Consider the following 22,195-nt stretch of genomic DNA (forward strand, 5'->3'; position numbering starts at 1 on the left):
TATTACTAAGGACTCCACTGAACCAGAAAGGCATTTAATCAAGGTTTGAATGCAGAATTTTGTAGCTGACTTCACTGCTGACAATCAGAATTGGAATCAGCTCTGCTGTTACATTTTGTGTGTGTGTGTGTGTGTGTGTGTGTGTCTCTGTGTGTGTGTGTGTGTGTGTGTGTGTGTGTGTGTGTGTGTGTGTGTGTGTGTGCGTGTGTGTGGTTCAAATCTTCAAGTTCAAATGCAGGTTGCCCACAGTGCTGAGACTTAACTCCCCATCAGTGCACCCAGTTCAGCTGGCCCCTCTCTGTGTCCCTGTAGAATACTTCCTGTGTCGAGGCCTGCTCCGTCCCCTCCTGACCAGATGGCCCTCCTTCTCTCACCTCAACCCCCCCCCCCCCCCCCCCCCCTTCATCCCTCACTCGCCCCTAATTCTGCTGAGCGGCCGGGGAGATCAGATCAGCTTCCTTGCCTTCCTGCTGGACAGTTGGTCTGCTATTGCCGCTGACCATAAGATGGAGGAAAGTCAGGAGGAGTCCTGCCCCATCAGTCACTCCACCTCCCCTTAGGTACATGTGTGTAAATGTTTGTGATGCACCTAATTGTTTGCCCAGCCAATATCTACACAACTCAATGTCCAGAAAAAGGATCTGTCAAAAGTCAAAAGACGCCAACAGCTTCATAGTTTTAATGCTTATCTAATGCTGTGACATTAGGAATTTCCTTCACACATGCTCACAGACAAACTTGATGAGACTCACTGGATGGATTACCTGCACACACACCAGGGAGCGTGTTGGTGTTGCTACAGCCAAGGTATGCCTGGATTACACTCCAAAGTTTGCCAAGCAACAAGCTTATAGTTAGCGTCCAGACACGCACAGACTGACCCCTTTAACGTGCTCAGGCCTCTCACAGTGATGTAGATGTGAAGGGGGTGGTGGTTTCCAGACATATTTGTGAAGACACCCAAGGATAATCTGCACTGAGATCCTATTAATCTATCTTTGGGATGTGATTGCATTTTGAGTAAACAGGTATATTATGGCTACAGCCATTTGTAGGAGTTCCAGCAGAAAAGGCTTCACATGCTAGAGGCTATCCAGATATCATAACCTAATGTTGGAAATGACACAATCGTACATTTTCATCATCAAAAATACTTTTACAATGATGTTTTAGCTTTTAAATGTTCTGTCCAAATGTTCTGTAACTATCCACTGATTCACTGATAAGTGGTATCTCCTCTTTTGTGACTATACTAGGCGTTTCACCTTGGTTTTACCCTGATTCTACAGTACCCTTTCATGACTAATGGAAACACAATTTTGACTAAAAACAGAATAGAATAGAATAGATCCAACTGTCAAACGTGCGTCTTCCAGGTAGTAAGAGATGCAATTATTGGCCCAAAGGCCACCTCAGATGAAACACGGAACAATAATGCTCATCAGGAGCATGCACACTCTCAATTAATTTCCACATATTTATTATATACAGTATATATTGGGTATATCTCACAATCTACATCCAGGCTGGGCTCTAGCATCCAAACTACAGACTGTAAATATGCTGTGTGTCAAGTTACCAATTGATTTATTTCACTGTGTGCGAGTGGTCAATCCTGTGTTCAGCGATTGAATTATCTTTTATCAGCAACACAAGATTCATAGGCCTGAGGGGGTTCATGCAGTGGTCAAATGACTGTTTTCTCTCTTCCCCTTTTTCTCTTCAGCTCTCTCTCTTTCTCTCACGAGGGAGCACATAAGAGAGATCATACCTTCACTCGCTCTCCTTGCTCATGAAGTTATGAGGTTTGTAAGGGCGCGCGAGCCTTTGAAACACAATATTGTTTTATCTGTGTACATTCTGTAAGAACAAAAGATGGCAATGAGCTGATTTCCTGCACAGCAAGAATATCATTGCCATTGGGGAATCACGAGCCAGCACTGAGGAAAGGGAAGTGGACCCTATAGGCACAGAGAAGACTGACTGTGAGGGGGGAAAAAACTTTCCATGATGCTTATCTAATTTAAAATATGCATAAGTATATTAGTATGTCTAATACTATTAGAATGCATTCATTTAGCTTTCGCTTTGCTGTGTGATAGCAAAAAAGGAGCAAGATCCAGTCCAATCCAGCGTCTGATAAAAGGGGAGGGAGAACTAGAAGAACTGCCATAATGCCGCCTAGTGGCATGTATAATCATTGCACCCTTATACTTCCAGTTCTAGGATCTCCTCCTGCTTCATGATGGTGTTATGTTCGCTTGATGGTGTTTTGAGCCCCCAACATTTTCTTCCAGGCAGCGCTGCCACTGTTGACTTAAAGGCACTTAACCCTAACCCTAACCCTAACCCTAACCTTAACCCATGCCTATAACCTAGCGCCTTCCAGGCAGCGTTGCCTTGAAGACAACGTTGGGGGCTCAAAACACCAAGAAACTATATGTTCTGTGTCAGTCAAATCTCCTCTTGAATCGTATTGCAGGGTTAGGTTCTTGCAGGTTGTGGGTTCACTGGCTGATCACAGGAGACTTTTGCATAGCCAGAACGCACCTGAAAGCAGTTTCGGCACTGTAACACTTTAGGGTCATTCCGTGTCAAATCACCCAATTTCAGCCAATTTGGAAAGTGACCCTCTCCAAAAAAATCTGAAATAAATCACAGGTGTTTGTAGCCTAGACCTATGCACAAATCTTAAATAGTATGTCTGGATCACTAATGGTTTAAAAACTGCAGCCCTTTGAAGCTTCAAGTCATTTTAAGCATTGTGGTGAACAATCCTTTTTGGTCAACTTGCAACGTTATTGGTTCTTTTGGTATTTCACACACATCAGTGAAACTATGTGAATGGAAGCACATTCTCCTGTTGAATTAAGAAATCTAATCAGATGAGACGTGTCTTGTGTAATTTCCCCTCTGCAAAGCTCTGAAAATGGCTATAAATTCATTATGTGAAAAGACATCATCACTTTTGAAGGCTTCTCATTCGAAAGGTATGTGCCACAAATTTCATCAGGTTTTTTTCCCACTCATATATGGACTATAAGGTCATGTCCATGCATCAACTTTGGTTGTAATCGTTGTCATATTGTCAGAGCATTTTGTTTTAATTGGGCTTCATTTTCAAAAAGCCCATTTTCGTCCTATCATTTCACCATGTGGACAGTTAACAGGATTTTTTTTAATTTTACCATATCACATTCTGTATGTGAGGATAATCGGTCCAAAATGTGGGCTTGTTGCTGAGTTTCTTTATTGGAGATATGATTTTTGGAAAATATTCTCTATAAATCCACTGAACTTGCATTGGATCTGCAGTACCACTTTGCACCACATGGGGTGCTCTTTTAATACAATGGAAGTCAATGGAAGAGTAAGAGATTCACTTGTTTGCTGCACATATCCAATCTAAACACACATTTTACGGTTCATAGTTGAATTTCTCCAAGTAATTATTGCAACATGAACAACATACTACTCATAAATAAATCTTATTTAGAGAAAATAAGCGGATCAAGCAAATTATACACACATACATGTAAGACTGACTGGTCATTATACATACAAGATACTTGATGAGTTATCTCCTTTTCATGAATGCGTCTTGGATCCAGGCAATAGCGTTTTGAGCCCTCATACCTTTTGATTAAAACTTTTATGTGATGGAAACATGCATGGTCATCTTCATCAAGTGAAATATCTGCTCTAAACTGCATCTGACGCTTTTTCTGCATCTGATAATGCACTGAATTCTTGAAACCCCTTTTTTCTTGAATATGTTCATGACTTTCATTTTCCAACTTCTATGGTGGTGTAGAAAACTGTTACAAAGATGGCAAGCTAAATCCTCTTGCTGCATGTATGATCAGTCAGTCGTATGTGTGTATATTTAGCTTGATCAGTTTATTTAGCTAAATAAGATTTATTTATGAGTAGTATGTTGTTCATGTTGCAATCATTACTTGGAGTAATTCAACTATGAACCATAAAATGTGTGTTTAGATTGGATATGTGCAGCAAACAAGTGAATCTCTTACTCTTCCATTGACTTCCATTGTATTAAAAGAGCATCCCATGTGGTGCAAAGTAGTACTGCAGATCCAATGCAAGTTCAGTGGATTTATAGAGAATATTTTCCAAAAATCATATCTCCAATAAAGAAACTCAGCAACAAGCCCACATTTTGGACAGATGATCCTCACATACAGAATGTGATATGGTAAAATTAAAAAAAATCCTGTTAACTGTCCACATGGTGAAATGATAGGACGAAAATGGGCTTTTTGAAAATCAAGCCCAATTAAAACAAAATGCTCTGACAATATGACAACGATTACAACCAAAGTTGATGCATGGACATGACCTTATAGTCCATATATGAGTGGGAAAAAAACCTGATGAAATTTGTGGCACATACCTTTCGAATGAGAAGCCTTCAAAAGTGATGATGTCTTTTCACATAATGAATTTATAGCCATTTTCAGAGCTTTGCAGAGGGGAAATTACACAAGACACGTCTCATCTGATTAGATTTCTTAATTCAACAGGAAAATGTGCTTCCATTCACATAGTTTCACTGATGTGTGTGAAATACCAAAAGAACCAATAACGTTGCAAGTTGACCAAAAAGGACTGTTCACCACAATGCTTAAAATGACTTGAAGCTTCAAAGGGCTGTAGATTTTAAACCATTAGTGATCCAGGTATACTATTTCAGATTTGTGCATAGGTCTAGTCTACAAACACCTATGATTTATTTCAGATTTTTTCGGAGAGGGTCACTTTCCGGCACTGGGTGATTTGACACGGAATGACCCTTTAGCCCTTAGTTCCTACCTTTCCCCCCTTGTGTTCTGCTACTGCTCAAACATGACCAGCAGTACCCACATAATTAATGAATGTGGCACAGGCATAGGACTCCAAGATCAATTTAACGTCCGGATCTCCTTATATGGCCAAAGATGGCAGCTTTGGCACCTTTTTGTATAGGCCTAGTGGTCTCCCTGAGCATGCATTCAATAATGTGGAATATCTCAAACTCTAGACTGAATATATTATGACAAACCATCAATCAAAAATAAACAGCAGACCATACCAAATACGGTGGCCAGGGAGGCCCTTTTCATATCTGTTCCCAGGGGCACAAAAGGATTCAATTTATGTTCTACACAGCTATATGCCTAAGCGCATCTCAATTTCTCAAAGCATTGTTTTTCACTGTAGAAATTTCAAATGAAATAATGATTTATATATAGCCTACCAGTTGGCGTACAAGGATTATCTACAGATATTAATTATTCATATACACTAATTAATTATCTCAAGATATAAATCTTTCTCATTATCTCGAGATAACAACGTTCATCCTGAGATAATGAAGTCAGAATCTGGAGAAAACAAGTTTAAAATAAATGTAAACTAATGGAATCTACGGGCTTCCATATTACCATTTAATAACTACAGCTGATCCACTGTATATGAGCTGAACACTTGCTTTTCTGTTATGTGGTGTGTGACAAAATTTACTGATTTGATTTGTTTGACGTATGTGACGTAGTGCAAAGGGAGATAAAATGTATCAAAGTAAAAGTTACATGATACATTTTAGGTACTTTGTATCGTTGTATGATAAAAGTAATACATGTATGTAGTTCCTCTGTCACTTGGCAAGCTTTCCCCTTCTTTGGCCATTATCATAGTTTTTTTCTCTGTATGCGCAGGCAGTGGGGTACATATTATGACTATATCCGGAATCGCTGCACTGGATACAGAAATCCTACCGCATGAGCGTCACCAATCTGAACCTTCTGAACCAATGGACCTAGCTAGCTAGCTAGCTAACAAAAGAAGTCATGTCAGCAGTAGATCTTTATAAACGTATAGAGCTAAGTAACTGTATTTACAACACACTTTAATATCAACTAGTTGATAGCAGCAAGGAACGGTTTTGTTGGACGGTTGCAACTTATCTTCCAAACTATTCGTTTGTTGCCATTTCAAAGGGCTAAAGATTGTCGGAGAGATTGCTAGCTCGCAAGCTAACCAGGGTTGTTTTAGCTTCGTGAATTAACCCAGCTAGGGGTGCTCATGCATACAGGATTACCAAATTGACAACACAACCAAATAACTTGGTTATTTATATTTCCAGAGGATTGGAGTAAGATGTGGTTTATTTAAACAATATCTTGTTGGTCCACAAAGTGGCTCATTAAATATTACTTTAGGTGAAGTTTCCTAGGCTGATCTATTTATCGTTTGCATCAGCAAACGTTAACTTACCCATTGGAAAGTTGCTCGGTGGTTAGCTTGGCAACCAATCTGTATGCTTAAAGTCAGGATTTCGAAATTTATTTCAGCTATTTATGCTACTTTGAACATTCATCATGGATAAGAAGTCATTTGACATCGTTTTGGACGAAATAAGAAAGGTAAGGATGCATTTCGGTTGATGTGCACGTACAACAACAATGGCAGCCATGTCTAGCTAACAATAATAATAAACCCTCTGTGCCCCGCTCAGTGTGTTTTGACAGATCAAAGAGTAAAAGCAATCGAACAGGTGCATGGCTACTTCTCCAGTGAACAGGTAAGGTTCGGAGCAGAATGACAGAATGTCCTGTAGCAGGTTATAAAGACGACATTTGAGAAATCTCACACTTGTTTGTGATTGCAGGTGATTGATATTCTGAAGTACTTCTCATGGGCAGAACCACAGATCAAAGCTGTGAAGGCTTTGCAGCACGTAAGTGCCTTAATAAACAGTGTTTTGCATCGCAAGTCTTGTTACATGGGAGTGGCAAGTCGTATGACTAGTATATCGTGATTGATTGCCTTGGGATCAATACCCTGGTGTCATGTCAGTATTTGTCATAGGCTATGCCATTGGTATATGGATTTTCTGTGTCTTCTCTGCCAAGCGTTTTGCATTAGAACAGTTTGACAGTTTGTGGCTTTGTGGTGGTTCTCAAACTGTTGAAGATATGGGTCATTCTACATAAATGGGGGAAATGTTAAAGTTATAGTAGAAGTAAAATCAGATTTAGGACATGTCCTTTTTTTCTGCAAAATTTTGCTTGATAAGCCTTGGCAACATTTTGTGACATATTATTATTATTATTAAGTGCAATGAATCATTTTACAATAAGCTGCATGACAAAGACCTGATATTACCACAGCTGGTTATGATGGGCATGTAGGCTATCTTGAATAAAACATCTGCTTGTTTTGACATCACTGTATGTGTGTCTAATTTGTAGAAAATGGTTGCCATCCCAACCACCAAAGTGGCCAACATACTGAACTGTTTCACGTTTACCAAGGACAAGCTTGTTGTTTTGGAACTGATTGCATTGTAAGTACAAACTTAAATCCACTTCTGTTACATTATGTCAAACAGTAATGTAATCAATGTTAATATGTTAGGTGCATATTGAATACACATTTTTTTCTATTATTGTATTGTTGTATTGTGTTGTAGTTCATAATGCATTTCAATGTCTAAATTGAAATGTTGTTTTTTCTTAGATAAATGTCATAAAAGGTACAGTACAATGTTGAAGATGGATTGTATACGGTAATGACCTCTCTCTCTCTCTCTCTCTCTCTCTCTCTCTCTCTCTCTCTCTCTCTCTCTCTCTCTCTCTCTCTCTCTCTCTCTCTCTCTCTATCAGGAATATCTGCGATGCTCAGAATTATCGCCCAGTGGAGGATATCTTCCGCACTTACCTGAATGAGAAAAAGCGTGCACGAAGAATCCTTGAGCAGGTCACTTCATACACTCCAATATGCCTGTTTGGTAGACAGTTTTAACCAAAGGGTTCTTACTGTATACATCTGATTTAACAGTAGTAACTAGAGGGAACCATGGCGAGTAAGTGTGACAGTAACACTACCTAGTTTTAAATGTACATGACAGAAATGCCTTTGCAAATGTAAAAAGCAAAAGAAGATCAGAACAGTTAAGAAACAACCATATTTACTGTGGGTGGGTATACCCAGTTCTAACATAGAGACAGATTGAAGACATGGAGATGTATTTGATGTATTCAGCATTATGACATTTTAATTAATTGTCAACATAATCCCAAATGAGTGTATTTGTAACTGCTGTTGGCTCAATGTGACCTTGCAGGTTTGTAAGGTTGGCTGTAAGGCTCCTGTGGCCATGATATCCTCCTGTGGGGTGATTCCAGGAAACCCCTACCCAAAGGGTCGGCCCAGCCAAGTGACTGGCAGCTTCCCGGTAGGTAGTCATGATGTGAGGCTATTGCTTTGGCCTCCTCGCTCCGTTTTCGCATAACTCCGGAGCCATAACTCAAGGTTAAAGTTGACCCGTTCAAGGATTCAGATAGCACCAGAAACTAAGAATATCCCGGAACAGTTTGTGTTTATGTCCAACGTTAGAGTCAAATGTCCAAGAAAGAATCAGATCACCACCAAACACCAAGGAATGAAACCCCATTGTTTATGCTTGTCTTCCACTGTTGCTTTGTACATAGTAGGTGTTAATGCATACATTTTGCTGCTATCAATGATAATGGTATTAGCTACTAGGTTAACATTGTTTTTGTTATGCTTATCAATGTGTGTGTGTGTGTGTGTGTGTGTGTGTGTTTGTTTGTTTTCAGAAAGCACCTTTGCCTCAGCCTCAGTCTCAGTCTCAGGCCAATAATGGCACTACAGTCAAGAAGGAGAAAGAGGAGAATACTAATACTGAGGTGAAGGGGATTGCAGGAAGGATCCTTGGACCCTTCAAACCGGTAATGCACAAACCTGTCCCTAGGCCTTACACATGCTGCTCTTCAGGAAGCCATAGGGACCATCCCATTGTGTTTCTACCTGAGAGTTATGAATGTTCTGTGTCAGTATTATTCCATATTCACTGTTACTGTATCTTGTTGTGATTTCACTATTGATTTTGTATGACTTATATATATACCCGAGACTAGATCTGTGTTTTTGGTATATGAATATGCAGTCTGTACTGTATGTCGTTGTTGATTTTGAGGACAAAGTTGTAATGCGCTCATGTCCACTTTTCCTGTGACTTTCTGCCCTGTTAGTCTCCGTCCACATACAACCCCCACCGGCCAGTGCCCTACCCCATCCCACCCTGCAGGGTGCACGCTACCATTGCTCCAAGTAAGTGTCCTCACACCCACCAACACTGTGGTCCTGATGGCTCTCCCAGCGGACAGGGAATGCCATTGGGAGAGAATTCAGCTTTGATTATGCCTGTGTTGTTGTTTTGTTCGTAAGGGTGGGTTTGTGGTTAGTATTTGTGAGTGTTTATGTGATGTTGATGTTGTGGTTTATGCGTGGACGTGTCCGTGTGTGTGTGAGTGTGACTGTCTGTAAGTGATAGTTGTTGGTTTTGTGTGTTGTGTGAGTTTTTGGTAGATTTATGAGAGTGTTAGTATAGAAGTGTTTGATATAGTGCATGTAGTGCAGATATTTGTGCATGCATATTGTCATGATGTGTGTGCTTGTGTGTGTGTGTGTGAGTTGTGTTGGCCCCTGCTAATATGCGGTTTATAGCTGGTTTTGTGCATGAATGTCAGTGTTTCCCTTACAATGTATTCAGCAGTGGCGCAGCACCACAGCTGGATTTTCAGCACCACTGCAATCTTCACATGATCAGTAATGTCACAATGTCAACCAACCATTAGGCCTACTTTCACATTCTAAAAGCACAACAGTCAACGTCATCGTTGAAATTGGGGTACTTGACAGACCCTAGCACCACTGCTGGAAAAAATTATAGGGGAAACACTGTGTGTGTCTGTGTGTGTCTGTGTGTCTGTGTGTGTGTGTGTGTGTGTGTGTGTGTGAGCGTATTATTGTGTGTGTGTGTGCGTATTATTGTGTGTGTGTGTGTGTGTGTGTGTGTGTGTGTGTGTGTGTACATACGTGTACGTGTGTGTGTGTGTGTGTGTGTACATATGTGTACGTGTGTGTGTGTGTGTGTGTGTGTACATACGTGTACGTGTGTGTGTGAGTGTGTGTGTGTTGGCTGGCGCTCACGTGTGATGTGTTTAAACACCCTGCCCAGGTGCGTACAACAACGCAGGGCTAATGTCAGTGGGCGGGGTCATCACTGCCAGCGTGCCCCCCCCACCATACAGTGCCACGCTCGCCTCCCCAGGTACGACCCCCCCCCCCTCTCCCCTCCTCTCCCTACCCTCCCCGCCCGACACCTGACGCCCAGCCGACCTTCCTGACCACCTGGCCACACACACACGCGGACTCGAGAGGCATCACCTCATTCCCACGCCGTAGCTGTAGACGCTTGCCCCATCAGCGGCTACTCACACACACACGCGCGCGCACGAGCCTTGTGTCTGGCGCTAGATTATAAACGCCACCATCCGCCGCTTTTCTTGCTCACTTCCTGCGGGTCAATCTGACGGGCAGATCATTAGGAAGCGCAGGCTTCCAGGGCCAGATTGACCAATAACTGGGTGTGTTGGGTTTGACCTTTGATCTTTGACCCTGCAGTAATCTCCTCATTCCTCATGCTTCTACTACCCATAACCCTGCTACTCCTGAAGCAGCTTGATCGCTTGAAATGGCCGCCGAAATCTAACGGGTGTATCCAAACCTTCGTTGGTGTCCTAATAACCGATGGTGTCTCCGTCTTAACAGTTATTTGGGCTGTCTAATAAAAAAATTGCACATTACAGAGTACACTAAAAGAACCCTGCGTGTTTTTGTTTTTGAAATGAATAAGTAATAAGTTAATTTTGTTTGTTTGTTTGTTTGTTTGTTTGTTTGTTTGTTTTGTCAGGTTACTCTCGCCCAGGCTCCACCAGCGTCAGCACCACGGCCACCATCTCCCCGCACACGTGTTCGGCCCCCTCTACGCCCGTCTCCTCCCAGCCCTCGACCACCCCGGCCCCCACCACCCCCATCACGCCCGTCTTCCCCGGCATGGTGCCGTCCCAGAACCCCGTGGCCCAGTCGCCCAGCCCCGCGCCCTCTCCCTCGGTCATCAAGGGCCCGCCGGGGACCCCCATGTCCCCGCACCTGCCCTCCGGCCTCGGCGGGCAGCACCCCGGCTCGGGCTCCTTCCCTGGCATGCCCCCGTCGGCGGGCACCGCCGGCTCGGTCATCAGGTCCCACACGCCCACCACGCCCTGCGGGACGCCGGGGCCTTCCGGAAGCTTCTCGCCGTCGCCGTTCCCTTCCAGGACGTCCCGTGCGGGGACCCCATCCGGCGGGCCCCCGACCCCTACCTCCAGAGGCTCGGCCGGCGACCTCTCTTCGGCACTGACCGGCAAGTCTTACCTGTCGCCCACTGACCCCCAGCTGGGCATGCCTTTCACCACCACTGCCGCGGGCGCCCCTTCACACTCGGTCATCCGCAGCTACACCCCCACGGGAGGCCTTTCTGCCCACGCCTCCGACCGCTCCATCCCTCACGGAGCCCACGGTGTCCCTCACGCCCCCAGCCCCAAGCCCTCTCCCGCCCAGCAGGCGTTCTTCGGCAGCGACCCGCATCTGGGCGTGATGCCCCAGGCGCGCGGGCACGGCGGCAACAGCGGCGGCAGCAGCCCGGTGCCCTCCGCCTTCAAGGGCCCGTCGCGCGCGGGCACGCCCTCGCTCAGCTCGCTGGCCATGCCCAACTCGGCCGCCCTGGCGCGCTCGCTGGGGCTGACCGGCCACCCGCACCCGCACTCGGCCGGCTCCCCGCAGGGCTCCATGGCCGGCCCCGCCGCCGTGCTCTCGGGCCTGCAGGGCATGACCCAGCAGCCGGGCGCCAGCCCCGGTCCGTCGCCCTTCCCCGTCCTCTCCTCCTTCCCCCCCTCGCTCTCCTCCGCCTCCCCCTTCCCCTCCGTGGCCTCCTCCATGCAGTCCTCCATGGCGTCCGTGGGCCCCCCTTCCTCCGTCTACGCGCAGGCCGGCTCCCCGTTTGGCCTGGGCCTCACCACCGCCCCCTCCATATTCTCCGGGCTGCCCCCGGGCCACAGTCCCCAGGCCTTCTCAGGGTTCGGGCCCTCGGGCCCCTCGGGGGTGGGGAGTCCCGTGCTCTCTTCGCTGATGGGGCTCCAAGGGGCCCCGTCGTCGGTGGCGAGCGTGGCCCCGTTACAGGCGGCGGCGGCAGCAGCTGCGGCGGCCGCTGGGGTCCCCAGCACGTCACCGGTGCTACCGGGCTTCGCCTCAGCGTTCAGCTCCAACTACAATCCAGCACTGGTGGGCCAACCTGGGTAAGTGTGTGTGTGTGTGTTGTTGTGTGTGTGTGTAGTTTGGCCAGAGTAGAGCTGAACTGTCACCACTCCAGATTTGTATGTCCTTGACATGTATATTTACTTGCCAGTGCACTAAGTCCAAGTCACAGTGTGTGTAGCCTGACCAAGGACATTAAAGCCATCATAGTCTCATTGCAAATGTGTGTTATTATGCAGCCTGACTAGGGTATATAAAGCCATGAAAGTCATTATGTGCAATGTGCAAATGTGTGTTGTTATGCAGCCTTACTAGGGTATATAAAGCCTAGTGAAAGTCATTATGTGTAATGTGCAAATGTGTGCTGTTGTGCAGCCTGACCAGTGGTCTTCAGGCGGCCGGAGGCGGCTCCTTCCCCGGGCTGCTGTCCTTCCCTGGCATGACTGGCTTCTCCTCCAGCCCCTCTCCCGCTACCCTCTCCGGACTCCACAACCAAGCCATGCAGTCAGCACTGCTGCAGGTACATATATACACATAACATACACCTGCCGCTAACATAAGTGCCCTCTCAACACTTTGCATAGTAAGACCTGTTGGTACAAGCTCAGGAGATATGGGATTGACAGGTCTTGTATTTTAATGGCAAAGTTTAGTTGTGTGTCTCTTTGCCTGCATGGGCCTCACGGCTCTTATTCATTTGATCTCTGAGTATTGGCTACACTAGCTAGTTAGATAGATAGATATAGATAGATAGATAGATAGATAGATAGATAGATAGATAGATAGATACTTTATTGATCCCCAAGGTGAATCCTTGCATCATACACACCATGGAGTTTTGAAATGATAGGCCAGCCTTTGATTCATCTACCGTTTACAGTGTTTTTTCCGTGGCACACGTTCCACGAACGTTCCGCATTCCGTTCCGTTTTGAGTGTTTTGTGGCCCTCGTTGTGTGCTTATCGGATCCTCATTCTGGCCTTTTGTCCCGCTGTTCCCAGGCCCACTCTGCGTCCCCACTGGATAGCTACCAGCCCCAGCCCAACGGCTTCGCCAACTACGCCCCCGGCCCGGGCACCCCCTTTCCCCTGCAGCCCGGACTGCACCCCCAGCTGGGATGGCAGTGATGCCCCCCACCACCACGCGTCTGTCCTCTCCAGATGACCACCTCCGGTATCCTCCTCTCAGTGCTAGTGACCGTTGAGGAAGCGCTATCTGTAGTCGTTAGACCACTCCAGTCAAATGTCCATTTTATCTCAAGCCATGACGCTGCTCAAGCTGCTTAAAGCATCAGCAGTATGTGTGATGCGAGGTTGTGAATAAGTATCGGAGGAGATGTAAGACTGGGCTGGACTCCTGTCCAGAGACGTGATGATGTTGCATGATGTTGATCAAAATTTATTTGGGCCGGGTTTCCCAGATTCGTTAAGAAGCTCTTAAGTGCTAAGAACTTCTTAGGAGCGTTCTTAGAACGTTATTAGAGCGCTCTTAAGAAGTGCTTAGCACTTAAGAGCCTCTTAACGGATCTGGGAAACGCGGCCTTGGTTTTTAAACTATGCCTGATGTATTGCTTAATAATATGACGGTGTTATGGACATGACATCGAATGGACATTTGTACGAGTCTGACCGGTGGTGTCAGGGAGGTGGTCTGTACATGTGAGACGATGAAGATGAGATGACGAGATGAAGGCTGCATTTCTAAAGTCTGCATCTGAGCCACTGACTGGACGCAATGTCGTGTCATTCTGTTAGCTGTTTATCTTTCACTGGTCTCCCAGGCTGTGCTGACCACACTCTTTGGAGGGACACCAAGCGAAACTGATCAGTGACATGAAATGTTTACACATTCTGTGTGTGTGTGTGTGTGTGTGTGTGTGTGTGTGTGTGTGTGTGTGTGTCTGTCTATGTGTGTATGCGTGTGTTTGTGAAGCAAGCTCTTGTCTTAGCCAGCACTAGTATACAATGGTTGTAGTATAGTGTACACAAGATAATGAAATGATATTGGAAGGCAACTGAAATTTAACAAAATCCAGCTTTTATCTACAGTATTTAACAATTGGGTACTGTTCCTTTTGCAAATCCTTATAGCCTTGTATTGTATGCTGTGTTTTAGCTGTGTTCAAAAATCGTATAATCCCACGTTCACAACCTGTTTCGAGCGTATGATAATCTGAGGCTCAAATTGATGTTGATTCATTTCTAAGTTGATGACTAATTTGGTATTGATTTTGAGGAGTGAGTGAAAGACATTTTTTTAGACATCCCCAGCATACAGCATGTCATTGTGTAGTGTGGAGATCTGCACCTACAGTACTCTCTGGCTTTTATTTTGACACACCTCAATTGAAAAAGTGCTGCAGCCGTTCCATGATACTTGACGAAATGCTGCTGTACATAACATAGCGATAAGGTTGTGTGCTGTGGAAAAGAAGAAATTATGAGTTGTACAATGGACATTTCTGTTATTATAAACTGTTATTTTACTGCTGTTAGCATGTCTTACTGCAATGGACATGCTTCTTACTTCTAACTTACTGTACACTGAAGCTTGTTTTTAAGTATGTATGGGCATTTCCATTCATCATGTTTTGAAGCTCAAATGAATTATCCTGGGGGATAGTTTGGTAGTGTTTTGCTATAGTTTGATCTGAACAATCTTTTTTCTTTTTTTTTTTACTTCACTCTTTTCTTTTTATTGTCATGGGGACATCTTTCTATGTTGCTCAGTAACTCCAACTGAGTTAATTATTTTGTCTTGTTTTTTACCGGTTAAAACATGTTTTGTTTTGTTTTTCTGTTTCTCTGTTTTAGGGGCATGTGGCCATGCTTAATTGGTTACCCACTCTTGGCAAAGGCCTTGGTCAGTCTTGTGTTAATTGGGTTTAACAAAGCTCACATCTTGAGGCAACTTAGTAGGGATGTAAAGGTACACATATTTGTACTGAACTGTAGGTACAGGATATTAGGTTCAATACTGATGTGTACTGAATGTACTGAATGCACTCCTCAACAGTAATCAGCATTACCGTCATTTCCCAACTATTAGCCGCGGCTTATACGTTGATTTTGCAAAATTTCTTCATTGATGAGATTAATAGGGCAGTTAATGTGATACTAATATGGTTTTGTTTCTTTTAACTTGCATAAAACACTGTCCTGCGGCATATACACAATGCAGCTAATACACAGGAAATTACTGTAGTAGTTTTTTTGTGTGTGGACCATGTTTCGAATTTGAGTTCCCAAATAAACAGTCAGCTGTCAGTTTAGTCGATTAACGTCAGAAAACACTTGACACCTTTTCAAAATACTACTACTGTTACGCATCAGCAATTTTATCAGTGAATTTTGTGCTAGCAGAACCTACAGGCTTACCATTCCTAAATGAACCAAACCGTGACTTCAAAACCGAGGTAGACACCGAACCGTGATGTTTGGTGTACCGTTACACTCCTACAACTTTGCCAGAGCGCTTTACCAAACGGAATACCTGTCAAGTTTGCCTAGAACTAGACATTTGAATGAGATATTCAATTTGCAGAAAGCCACATTTTCACGAACGCAGATAATTATGTAAACTAGTTGGAAGAGATGCTTTAATGACATGGATCCCTTGCTACTGCCACTCAGCAGAGCACAGTCAGGCATAGCAGGCGTAGAGTCTTTAGTGGAAGTGGCAATAAAGTCATTATTTAACAACCAATCTCAGTATTTCCACCATGCCGTCAGCTGTGTTGCTTTTCCGTGAAATTAGAGCCTGATTCATCTTTGGATGTCCATTCTTTTTACAGTCATTACACTTATCCAACTTTTAAACCACTGTCATTCACTGTACATTTATCTTCAGATGTGCATGCTGTAACGTACATCTGATCTCACGAGACCAAGGCATTTGCCAAGGGTGTCATCACCTGAGTGGCATATGGGAGGGATTGGTGTGGGTGATGTGTTCCTGAGATACCAAGTGAGCCGTGTGTGCTGCCCAGAGGGATGACTGTTGTCTAGGCTTATAGACTATGTACTGTAGCAATACTGTCCAATATTAAAAAAGGGTTTCAATGCTCTAAAGGCTCTGTGTGTGAGTGAGACATTTTAATTGAATTTGTATTGCACCATCCATGACTTTCTCTTCATTTATCCCAGAAAACACAAATGATAACATCGGCATGGCATCAGTTAAGTGATCAAGGCAATTGGCCATTTCAATAGCACCTTTCAGATAAAAAGGGACATTCATAAATCTTGGTTTCATGAATATAAGGCAGATAACTTTAACAATTTGTCCACAGTACAGCATCCAGATAAATTATGGCCCAGCAAACTAACCAGTAAAGCCACAGAGAAGTCTTAGTGTTGCACTGTGCAGGACTTAGGACTCCTGTTATGGTGAAAACAAAAGGGGTTTAACCTAGATTCTCCAAATGGCTGAATAGGCCACTCATCTAAGATCTTCCTGGCACTGCATGGTTCCTGCCGAGGATGGCAAAACTGCTGAATGCGGCCTCACCATGTGAGGTCAAAACCAGAGGACTTACCATAGTGACCAGGCAGCTATGGACCTAGGCCGCGTTTCCCCGATTCGTTAAGAAGCTCTTAAGGGCTAAGAACTTCTTAAAAGCGTTCTTAGAATGTTCTTAGAGCGCTCCTAAGAAGTTCTTAGCACTTATGAACTTCTTAACGGATCTGGGAAACATGGACCTGATCTAAAGATCTGATGGTCCAGCTGTGTCCTCAGTGCTCCAACAGCCTGCCCCCTGGGGGGCGTGTCTTCTAACTGGCATTGGTACCCTTGGTTACATGTCCAAACCTGTTTTCTGATCCAAAGCTTTTCAATTGTGTCAATTTCAATGGGGCCAAGATCAGAGACTGAATCTGGTGATAGATTTATATCCGTGCACAGTGTACAGTGAGACTACTTAATATTTATTTGTTTTTTTATTTACAATGTATGCACCTAAATACATTCCTGATTTTGTATACCATCCTATTTATGCTTATATACATGTATGTAAGTATCAAGTCCTCAGAGTCTTTCCTCTCGTGTAAACATATTTTTAAGGCGGAGATTGAAAAGACTTAGCAGTAAAAGATGTGCGCTGTCATCAAGCCGCCCTTGGAACTTTGAAATTCGGCCTCATAACCTCACTTCCTGTTGTGGAAAAGACAGTCTTTCCTCTGGGTCATCAGGAATAAGCTGATTGGTGTCCTCAGGGATGGCCCTCTGCAGGTGATGTACAGCACTGCACACACACACACACACACACACACACAGAGAGAGAGAGAGAGAGAGAGAGAGAGCCACAATGCTGATTACAAGAGACCCAAAGTGCAAAGAAAACCCATTGAGACCAACAGACTCAAGAATAAGTGGCACGGTTGCATATCAACATTATTTTGCTGTCATTATGTTTATTAATCAATTCAACTCAATTTGTACAATGTTGGTTGATCTTTGAAAATTGAAACAGCTTGTAGTATTTTCTCCCAAAGTGTTGATGGGCTTATACTGTACTGTACAGTGTACTCTGTGTCGTACTCACCAGATGAAGGTGACAGGGATCAGAGTGATGAGTGCCGCCAGGAGGAAGCTGAAGCCGGGGAACCAGGAGACGGTGGCCACGTACAGGCTGCTGAACGTGGGGAAGGACACGCCAACACTGACCATCTCCATGAAGGCCACACACGCAAACACAGCCCCTGGCATGGCAAATGTGAGGGCAGAGTGAGAGACAAGACAATAATAACAATATTTCTGTTAACTAGGAGGTAGTCAACACAAACACATACAGTTATGAGATGAACAACATCCACTTTTGCTTTTCCAAACAAATGGCTTGTGTTCAAATAGTAGGAGATGACTGTAAATCTGGTCAAAGAGATAAAAACCTTTCATGACTGCTCAAGCTGTGCGGAAAGGTAAGACATCTACCACAGCTATAACGTGGATGCAGGCGTATTATTGCATGTGGTTACTGAAGAGCCCACACATCACCAGCACCAGCTCTACTAGGGAGCCATTGGATCCTAAATCCATATAAACCACTTTGCAGAATATGCAGATTGTGGTGCAAACAAGTTCAGTATTTTCTCTTGAATCTAGTATTGTCCTTACCTTGTTCAGAGTTGGTGACCATCTTAGACATCATGGAGCGAATCAGTGGTGAAGGCATGACTGACAGGAGCAGTGGGACCCTCACTGTAATACACAGTGGTACAATTTAATAACAATTCAGGGGACCTTGTCAAGCTCTATGTCCCTATGAATCTTTTAGGGGCTCCCCTACTTCAGCCAGGGGAGTAGGTCGAAATATTAGGCCCTGCATAAAAATCACATAACACATTTTAGATGTTTTGAAGCCTGGGGTGTTGTTCCTGGACCCTTGGCCTGCACTGGTCACTTGCTATGCCCCTCTGCTCCTACTGCAGTTGACCCCAGCTGATCTTACCCAGATACATGAGCAGGGTGGTCTTGGCAAAGGCGGCCATGAGGAAGCCGAGGGCCAGCGAGCCGAGCCCCAGGAGCGCCACGCGCACGTCGCCGAGGCGGCCGGACAGCAGCCGGACGCCGGCGAAGCTGCCCAGGTACATGGCGGAGGAGAGCGCGGCGCCGTAGCCCACCATCACCTCGTCCCAGCAGAGCGGCGCGTTCAGCTCGTACAGCAGGAAGAGCGACATGCCGCCCAGCGTCGCCACGTTGTAGAAGCCCAGCGCGGCCAGCACCAGCGCCAGGAGCGGACCGCGCCGCCGCCGGGCCACGACCGGGCCGGCCGAGGAGAAGAGCCGCCAGACGCCGCGCAGCCGCGACGCCACCGTGGCCAGCCGCGAGGCGCGCGCCTCGGAGGAGGTGAAGGGCGCCGGCGGCACGGGGACCAGAGACTCCCGCAGGACCAAGAGCACGAAGGCCAGCACGAGGACGTGGAGCGCGGCCGCGGTCAGGAAGGGCCAGGTGAAGCCGGCCAGGCGGATGTAGAAGCCCGTGGCGACGGACGCCAGGCCCGACTGGACGCCCAGCAGCGTCTCCAGCAGGGCCATGCGCGCCGTCCGCCTCCCGGGCTTCCCCCCGCTCTCGTCGGCCACAGCGCCGCAGCGGTCCGCCACGTAGGCGAAGCAGGCGCCGAAGAGCGGCGAGGGCCCCCCCGAGAGCCCCCGCACGAACGCCGCGCCCAGCAGGTAGCCCAGGTCCAGCGAGTAGCGGCTGACCGCGGCGTAGGCCAGCGTGAACAGGATGTCGCCCAGCAGGGGCGGCACGATGGCCACCTTGCGGCCGTGGAAGTCGCTGTAGGCCAGCAGCAGCAGGGACATGAGCAGGCTGGGGAAGAGGAAGCACAGCTCGCTGTGGAGGAGGAACAGGGACGTCTCCCTCTGCACTTCCTGGAGCTGGGCCTGATGGCATAACACAACAGAGAGGGGAAAGGTGATGGTTATGCTTTTGATGTCTTACATCAGTGTTTCCCAATTTTCCTTGAAGGCCCCCTTGCCTGTGTCTAAGACAAGCCAGGGCCCCTTACCCAAACTCCTACCCACATACACACACAAGACATTGTTTTATTCCACAATCGGGGTCCAGAGGTAATAAATATAGCTACATGAATGTAAATGTAGAACAAAAGTATGTTTTGATTTGGTTTATACAGAGTTTTGATTAACCAACTGGTTGTGTTATTGGTATTTTATACATTTAATGTGCGCAAAATACAATTTTGGTAATCTCACAACTTCAGCCCAGGCAGCATTGTGCGGAACCCCTGCAATCTCTGGCGGCCCCTATTTGGATCCCCGGACCCCAAGTTGGGAACCACTGTCTTACACAATAGCACCACTGTGCACTGAACCCAATTGCGGTCAAAAGAATGTTGAACTTTGTGTGCAGTGATTACTAGTATCTTGCACTGAACCCAGCAACCCAGCGGTGATCATAGCACATACCGTTTCTTATCTGAAAGCCCCTCAAGGCAAAAGATGAATGAAAGAAGCCAATTACTGTAAAATAGTAGACCTGACAACCATGAACGACGAGAGAAAAAGAAAGAAAGAAAGAGGGGATGAGATAGAATGAGATAGAAGATGAGGTGGAAATAACATACGAAAGGGTTAATATACTGTTTTGAGGGAAGAGATGGATGTTTCAGTGAGAGAAATTGAAAACCTATAATTAACCTTACCTCAATAGGCCTACTACAATAGAAACCAGTTCTCCTCTTATGTCCAGTAAGGCTAATCCAAAGCGCATTTCAACAATAGCTTTCTATTTTAGGCTTTTCTTTCAGTCCTCAATCTTTTTGTCCCTCTCTCTCTCCACCCTCCTCACTCCCGGCCTCTCTCTCCATCTCCCCACTCTCTCTCTCCCTCTCTCCCCCTCTCTCTCTATCACTCTATCTACCTCTCTCTCTCTCTCCTTCTCATCTTACCCCATGCTGATTGCTCTGGTTGCCCAGGTTGGCTCCCCCGCAGCGTGAGGTGTTGTTGAGGTCAGTCGGGTAGGGAGAGCCTACGATCCTCTCCCACTGGCGCCGGTACACGTACTGCTGGACCAGTGGGTAGGTCATGAACATGCCAAAGGAATACACGCTGACCACCGGCTCGATCAGGTAAAAACGGCGCATTTTGGACAGCACAGTTGTGTGCGGTGGTTACAGTATGGTGGTGCTGAAAGCTGAAACCAAAACAGTTGTGAAACAGCTATCGGGAACCGAGCTCTGATTGTGTTCACCTAACCATAAAATGAATCACATTCTTTTGCAAAATATGACAAAACAACATTCCTGAGCCTTGTCAACTTATATAAATCAAAAGCAACGTTACCTAAATGCTTGGTTATTCAAACCAATTTGGTGACACAACGGAGCTGGAAGGCTACCCAGTAAGAGGATCACGAGCAAAAGAGCTATTATTGTTGGTCTACAGAGAAACACATCCAGCAAGTCCTTACCTGGGAGATGTAGGTCAAGGGAATGTTTTCATGTCCACTTGTCTTGTTGTAAATGTATTTTCTGACCTGTGAAGTGAAAGCCAAGTGGGAGTATTCTGACACATACTGTACAGTAGCTATACGTGCTGTGTTGCCGTCAACTGGTCCAGATATACCTGGCAGCCACCTTCACTTCCTGATTGTTTGTGAAGTCTGCTAATCCCCCAACGTGTATACCCATGAGGGGTGAATGAATGGAGAGAGAGGGTGTGTGTGTGTGTGAGAGAGAGAGAGAGAGAGAGAGAGAGAGAAAGAGAGAGAGAGAGAGGCAGGAATGGAAAATGGATAGCTTTTCCCATGGGTGTAGAAGGCCCTCACATTAAAGCGATAGTTCAACTGAATATAAAGCTTCTGACAGTCTCTCCTCATCCCAACCCCATGTGGTATGGTTTGTTGTAGTAACAGATGTACTAATTCATGACCAATTGCTTGTTAGATAACTCATTTTGTGCCACACCAAAGAGCAAACACAGAAAAGTGACTAGTCACGTAGGTAACATAAGTGGTATGACTGCCGCATGGTGTTGCGTAAAAAATAAAGCACACTTCCCAAACTATCTCCATAGCATACTTCCGGAACACAAACCCTCTCTATCCCTTACTCCTGGAACTCTTTGTAAACATAAAGGCTTATATATTCTTGCTCAGTGATTGTTAGTGCAACACAATACGAGGTACACCCGTGATGTGACATGATGTTTGACTTGGTGGTGTGGGTCAAGGTTCATTGGTTTGGTCATATGTCTGTGTCGTTGTTTGTGTTTACATTTGTGCTTACATTTACATTTTGCACTGATTTGGGATTGTAAATCAGGGTTTATTTACCCTGACTGGATCTTCCTCTATCCTCATAACACTCTTTATCCATACACACATACACACATACATGCACAAACCTTGTTCTCTATTGACACAACTGAAATGATCCATAACAAAAAGCTTTATTAAATGTCAGGCATAGTTTTCTTAACGACTCAAGCTCTCATTGAAAAGACCATTTGCAGTGAAAAGGCCATTCGCCTTCTTTTCCTTTCATCGCGTGCTTCTTGTTACTCAGGGTGAT

General features: G+C 45.4%; 2 protein-coding genes across 3 annotated transcripts; one reads left to right on the top strand and one right to left on the bottom strand.

The window, feature by feature from the left end:
• Positions 1-5,817: 5,817 nt before the first annotated feature.
• On the top strand, positions 5,818-16,222 carry proser1 (proline and serine rich 1). Of its 2 annotated transcripts, XM_062536574.1 has the most exons (12): positions 5,818-6,425; positions 6,518-6,583; positions 6,671-6,739; positions 7,254-7,348; positions 7,668-7,761; positions 8,129-8,239; positions 8,625-8,756; positions 9,060-9,138; positions 10,049-10,141; positions 10,784-12,203; positions 12,538-12,682; positions 13,164-16,222. In XM_062536574.1, the coding sequence occupies exons 1-12, from the start codon at positions 6,381-6,383 to the stop codon at positions 13,287-13,289; spliced, it is 2,475 nt and encodes an 824-aa protein (XP_062392558.1). In that variant the 5' UTR covers positions 5,818-6,380; the 3' UTR covers positions 13,290-16,222. The 2 variants fall into 2 exon arrangements, with proteins under 2 accessions (XP_062392558.1, XP_062392559.1); XM_062536575.1 differs by lacking the exon at positions 10,049-10,141.
• A 1,478-nt stretch (positions 16,223-17,700) lies between these two features.
• slc46a3 (solute carrier family 46 member 3) lies at positions 17,701-20,767 on the bottom strand. Its single transcript, XM_062535875.1, has 4 exons — positions 20,573-20,767; positions 18,611-19,547; positions 18,277-18,360; positions 17,701-17,861 (listed from the first exon to the last, which is right to left on the bottom strand). Exons 1-4 carry the CDS (start codon positions 20,765-20,767, stop codon positions 17,701-17,703), a joined length of 1,377 nt encoding a protein of 458 aa, XP_062391859.1.
• Between the last annotated feature and the right edge of the window lie 1,428 nt (positions 20,768-22,195).

Source organism: Sardina pilchardus, chromosome 5 (genome assembly GCF_963854185.1).
Source record: "Sardina pilchardus chromosome 5, fSarPil1.1, whole genome shotgun sequence".
Taxonomy (NCBI): domain Eukaryota; kingdom Metazoa; phylum Chordata; class Actinopteri; order Clupeiformes; family Clupeidae; genus Sardina; species Sardina pilchardus.

What these genes read in the sequence shown, in the direction of transcription:
- proser1 (XM_062536574.1), top strand. Translation starts at nt 6,381, where the DNA reads ATGGATAAGAAGTCATTTGACATCGTTTTGGACGAAATAAGAAAG. An exon ending in TTTTGGACGAAATAAGAAAG is followed by an intron (nt 6,426 to 6,517) that starts GTAAGGATGCAT and finishes TGCCCCGCTCAG; the next exon opens with TGTGTTTTGACAGATCAAAG. An exon ending in GCACGCTACCATTGCTCCAA is followed by an intron (nt 9,139 to 10,048) that starts GTAAGTGTCCTC and finishes CACCCTGCCCAG; the next exon opens with GTGCGTACAACAACGCAGGG.
- slc46a3 (XM_062535875.1), bottom strand. Translation starts at nt 20,767, where the DNA reads ATGCGCCGTTTTTACCTGATCGAGCCGGTGGTCAGCGTGTATTCCTTT. An exon ending in ACCAGAGCAATCAGCATGGG is followed by an intron (nt 19,548 to 20,572) that starts GTAAGATGAGAA and finishes TTATGCCATCAG; the next exon opens with GCCCAGCTCCAGGAAGTGCA. An exon ending in CACCCTGCTCATGTATCTGG is followed by an intron (nt 18,361 to 18,610) that starts GTAAGATCAGCT and finishes TGTGTATTACAG; the next exon opens with TGAGGGTCCCACTGCTCCTG.